A 5,216-nucleotide genomic window follows, 5' to 3' on the forward strand; every position below is an offset into this window, starting at 1 on the left:
GTATTGTGTGTAGGCATATCTTGAGTAAAATGCATTAAACTATATTTGGTATTCATTAAACTAACATCATAACCAATATCAATTATACAAAAGTCACAATTTTTTGTCCAACACAACAGGGTGATATTGACTCACTCTTGATGTATCGTCAATGAAAAAGATTTGAAAGCCATCATCGTCCTTGTTTGTATAAAAATTAAGGTTAAATGCAAGAAATAAAAATATATTTTTATTGATTTATTTATTATAAACATCATTGCATCCTATTTCTATTTCTTTCTATTATAACAATGTATATTGAAAATTACAAAATTTACTCAATTATCATTCAAATACAAAACAATTTTCGCTTCTACAATTAAAAAAAAAATGAAATTACATTTAGGTAGAATTTTCAAAAGAGATTGCATTAATAAGAAAAAAAAATAAAAGTATAATACAATACATAATATACAAAAATGTATGAAATCATGCTTTTCGATCCAATCCAATCTGATGTGACATTTGCAACCTTTGTCCACCTCAACATATTCAAGGTAAAAAAAAAAAGAGTAAAATGGTTATAAAAACATTTTAAAGTAATAAAAAAAAAATTCCTTGATCACGCTTTGGTAAAAAAAATCCCATCCCCAGTGATGATTTTAACTTCTTTTTTTAATAAAAAAATACTCTTAATAACAAGTTTTATTGCATAAACATAAAAAGATACAACACAATGTGCTAAAAAATTATCATAACTTTAGTTCCACACATTTTCACGATAAGTGCATTTGCTTTCATCTGATCTACGAGTTGCTCGACCCAAAATTCCCGCTGAGTTGTCAGAGTTGCCATGTTGGCGATCCACCCAACCTTTTTTCTTGTGTGATGAGTCATCACTATAAGATATATAATCAACTGCCTGCATTTGCAATCTTCAATGTTAAAAATCAAATAAGAGGGAAACCAAAATATCACTATATTTGAAAATTATTGTTGTTTAATCTTCTTACTTTAGAATTGGATTTGATATAAGGTGTTAAACATGGGTTTAAATCCTCTAGGAACATGTCATCCGCACTACCATGGGTCGTATGATCCCCCGAGCTGAATTCCTATAAGCGCAAGTACACCATATGATGTTAGGGCTAAATGTAAAAAATAGCAATGTACTTTTGTTTACTTTTTTATTATAGCATCCAACATTCATTTCTTCATAAATATAGCATTTTACTTTGAAAAAAATTATAAGTTATAGCATTTTATCAATTATATATGAAGCAATATCATATGATACTTACCAAAGAGTTAAAGGCTTCTTCTTGCTCATATGTTGGTGTCTTTGGAGAACTCATAAGACTATCACTGAATCTTGTGGCTGAATATTTGTCTGCTTTCACCTGTCATGAATAAAAGAAAATTTAATTATTAAATACAAATTGTCTCATATTTCATTCCCCTCCCAAAAACATAAAAATTCCAATTCCTCATATTTCAATTCTTTTGACAGACTTTCTTTCCAAAGCATTTGATTTCTAATCCCCTCGTCTCCATTCTTTTGATAGATTTCATTCACATTCCAATTCTATCATATTTCATTTCTTTTGATAGAATTCTATCATTCTTTTCTAAAACATTGGAATTCCAATTCCCTTAAATTTCAATTCCTTAACAGATTTCTTCCCTTTCAAAAACATTATGCAACCAAACACTTAGATCAGATAAGTACCTCAGCTAGATCATGAGCAAGGGACTGAAGTTGTCCTGTGAGAGAAGTGACCTGCTTTTGAAGGGTAGGAATTATTTCTTTTGCCTCTTTTAGTTCAGAATCATCCTCCTGCTGTGATTGTGAATTTGTAACATCTGGAAATAAAATCACGCTCTTCAGTGCTTTTATCTCTTCCCTTTGCTCTAGACATAAATCCTTCAACTTATCTACCTGCACAGCATACGATAACAGTTTTCGCTTCAAGATTGTAACTGTAATGTTACTGAAATCATAAAGTGTGAGTGAATAACATACCTCTCTGTTTTTCTCCTCCAGCATCAACTTAAGCTCCATTATCTCTGATTCCTGATCCTTACTCCGACTCAGAAGCTCCCTCTCACTCCTCAACACCATCGCTAAACTCCTGGTATTCACCTTCACTTCCGTCAATGCGTTCTTTTTCTTCCCACTCTCTTCTCCTTTCACCTTGCTACCAAACAGCTTCTTATGCAATCCCCCAAAACCCGATGTCCCTCCTCTTCTCGCAGTCATCATCATGTTCTTCTTCAAATCATCGGCGATGATGCTCGTGACATCAGCAGCCACCACAAACTCCCTACCTTTCAGCTTGGATGAAGACGAAGTCGAAGAAGACTTCCTCTCCATAAACTTCTTAACCATAGCACTAAAATTCTGCTCGTTTTTAGTGGATTTTGACTTGGCGAGAGCATAGGAGACATCCGGGATCTGCCGGCGGTTTTTTGTTTGATTGAGCTCGGTGGAGGAGGATGGATCCGATTGAGCGGAAGATCGATTATTGAATGAAGTGTAACGAGAAGATGAGTTGGAAGACGACATTTGTGGACAGATTTCCGCCCAGGGAGTTGAGTTGCCTGAGAGGAGATTGTTATTGAATTTCAAATCTCCGGTGATGCATTTGAGGTGATTTTTCTGTTAGGGCTATAAATGAAGTGCGAATAAGACGCATTTTGGAAGACGACATTTGGGACCGGTGTCCAAATTCAAAAAATCCAGGCGCGGGATGTGTTTTATATTGGTTTGAACGATGCATTCATTTAAATGCCTTAGGTTGGGTTACTTTTTTGCTTCTATCTTTTCTAAAAGTAAAATTTGGTATACCTTCTTACTAAATAATTAAATATCGTAGTTTTTCGATCTAAAATATAAATATGATATTTGTCCTTTTTAATATTTAATAATATCATATATACCCAAATTTAATTTTTTGTTAATTTTTATTGATTTTTAATCCTTTTTTATAACCTTAAATTATTATAATTAAAAATAAATATGAAATGGATAATAATGCCCTTATTTGTAAATTCCAATACCACAGATACTTAAAATCGTGGCTTCCTATCTAACCTAAATTCTGATCGTTGCTTCCCTGTTTTTACTTCCGATCACAACTTGCTTCCCCTGTTATCGCATCAGACTCATGCATCAGGAACAAAATGCGACCCTATTATTTTCAATCATCTGGAATGTGAATTCCGTTTTTAGGGTTCCTAGTCTCAATTGTTCAAAATCTTTTTACAATCAGCTTAGTCATGTTGTATTTGAGAGCTTAGTTATGTTGGATTTCACTGATTTGTGTCATTGATTCGTCATCTTGTTCATCTATGTTATGTGATTGTTCATCCAATGTGTTTAATGTCCCAAGCCTGATAATTCCCATTAAACTCTTCATGTTTTAGGTTGATACGTTTTGGGGATTTAGTCTATGGAAGTGATCAATTGTTATCCCCTGTTCTTTTTCATTATTTCTTGATCCCAACTGGCTGCGATTGTAATCTTCGACTCCCTATCATCCTACCAAATTTTGATGGAAAAACAGCTTCCCCAAGATCAGGAGGTAAGTTAGCATGTGCGTTTTGAAGCCTATGGAGTTCTGTTAGTGTCTTATCTTCTTCTATTTTGTTGTTTTAGATTTCAGCCAATGGTGGGCCTGAGAGTCGAGCACTTGGAGCATAAGTAAGTTCTTAAAGTCGTTTCATCATTGACCGATTTTACTATTTTACTACTATCAAAATCCTAATTTGATGTGTTAGTGCAGTTAAACATCCTCGAGCTTGCTGTCAATCTTGCAAAAAAGAGGAGACGGTGAATCATTGACCAATTAAAAAGAGGAGACCTACCTGGTGAATCATTGACTGATTGCCTGATGTGTATTTCTTGTGTACGACAACAAGGGGGAATAGGAGGTTGCTCCAATTTATTAAGAGCGTGTGATAGGGAAGAACTTTGGATGCGATATGGAAGCCCTGCGAATCTGTGATCATAATGCCTTGTATTGCAATTTAGAATTGATTGTGAGGAATTAAATGAATTAAACCTCATCTTAGGAAAATAAAGGGTAATATTGTCCATTTGTTTGTTGTTTTTAGTTTTAATGATTTAAGTTTATAAAAAAGGATTATAAATCAATAAAAATTAATAAAAAAATAGATTTTGGTATATATGATATTATAAAACATTAAGAATGGCAAATACAATAAGTAGAGCTTACGCTAGACAAATATGATATTTAATTGTTTAGCAAGGGCATATACGAAATTGTGCCTTTCTAAAAAGTCAAAAAAATAAACAAAATGTGTTTGGATAATAGAAAAGTCCTTTTGAAAATGGCTTTTGCATAGAGTAAAATAAGAGCTTTCAAAAAGTCACAAAAACCTGACTTTTTGTGACTTTTTGTGATTTACATGTAAAAGTTAACACAAAAGTCATTTTGTTAATCCAAACACTTTTTATCGAGCTCATTTCACAAAAAGTTCTTTTATTAGAAGTCCTTCTACAAAAAGGACTTCTGATCTTGAAAAGCAATCCAAACACCCCCTTAAACTTAGATTATCAAATAAAAAGATTTTCAGATAATATAAATAACACATGATTCATGAAAAATACTTTTTTGTAATAAGATATAAAGACATAAAAAGTCAATTTTAGGTTTCTTTTATCTCGCATGTGTGTGTGGTGAACTCTATTAGGCTAAACGGAATGGTCTTCAAAACGACGCGTGAAGTGACTTGGCAGACGTGTGAGATGGGTTGGAACACCAACCTTACATTGCGTTGTTGTGACTTCTAATAAGTGTGGATATGGAGACTCACAAGAAAGAGAGAGAAAGACTATTCTCTCTCTCTCTCTGTCTCTCTCTCTCCTTTACTATGTAAACACCATTTCTCACTACTAGTGCTGATATTTTTTGTGAGGTGGAATGATTTTGTATGATGTTGCACACCTTCACGCGTAATGCATTGTGATGCATTCCTTATAGCCTTAAAAAGCATCTCCTTCTTGAGAATCATTTTGAAACATTGTGTTAGAATGTAACATCGGTTTTAGCAATCCGAAAATACAACACTCGTTTTACCGATTCGATCAATTGAAGACATAAGGATTTTAAAGATAAGTTTTTGGGGAAAAACCTTATGCCACGGCGTGGTAGGTTACTGGCCATGGTGTGACCATGTCACCTAAATGAGAACCGCGTTTGGCTGGTGACCAC

At 33.6% G+C, this 5,216-nt stretch overlaps 1 protein-coding gene and 1 long non-coding RNA gene across 2 annotated transcripts; one reads left to right on the forward strand and one right to left on the reverse strand.

The window, feature by feature from the left end:
- Window positions 1-633: 633 nt before the first annotated feature.
- On the reverse strand, window positions 634-2,717 carry LOC145047121 (uncharacterized). The gene is made up of 5 exons (XM_078995363.1): window positions 2,003-2,717; window positions 1,709-1,918; window positions 1,281-1,379; window positions 993-1,094; window positions 634-901 (listed from the first exon to the last, which is right to left on the reverse strand). Exons 1-5 carry the CDS (start codon window positions 2,543-2,545, stop codon window positions 740-742), a joined length of 1,116 nt encoding a protein of 371 aa, XP_078851489.1. The 5' UTR covers window positions 2,546-2,717; the 3' UTR covers window positions 634-739.
- Window positions 2,718-3,024: 307 nt separating this feature from the next.
- LOC145001853 (uncharacterized) lies at window positions 3,025-4,077 on the forward strand. The gene is made up of 3 exons (XR_013661737.1): window positions 3,025-3,563; window positions 3,638-3,682; window positions 3,765-4,077. It is a non-coding gene; the product is annotated as an uncharacterized LOC145001853 (long non-coding RNA).
- The last annotated feature ends 1,139 nt before the right edge of the window (window positions 4,078-5,216 follow it).

Source organism: Lactuca saligna, chromosome 1, assembly GCF_052625555.1.
Source record: "Lactuca saligna cultivar CGN05327 chromosome 1, ASM5262555v1, whole genome shotgun sequence".
Classification (NCBI taxonomy): domain Eukaryota; kingdom Viridiplantae; phylum Streptophyta; class Magnoliopsida; order Asterales; family Asteraceae; genus Lactuca; species Lactuca saligna.

What these genes read in the sequence shown, in the direction of transcription:
- LOC145047121 (XM_078995363.1), bottom strand. Translation starts at nt 2,545, where the DNA reads ATGTCGTCTTCCAACTCATCTTCTCGTTACACTTCATTCAATAATCGA. An exon ending in TTGCTCATGATCTAGCTGAG is followed by an intron (nt 1,380 to 1,708) that starts GTACTTATCTGA and finishes TATTCATGACAG; the next exon opens with GTGAAAGCAGACAAATATTC. An exon ending in ATATCAAATCCAATTCTAAA is followed by an intron (nt 902 to 992) that starts GTAAGAAGATTA and finishes TTGCAAATGCAG; the next exon opens with GCAGTTGATTATATATCTTA.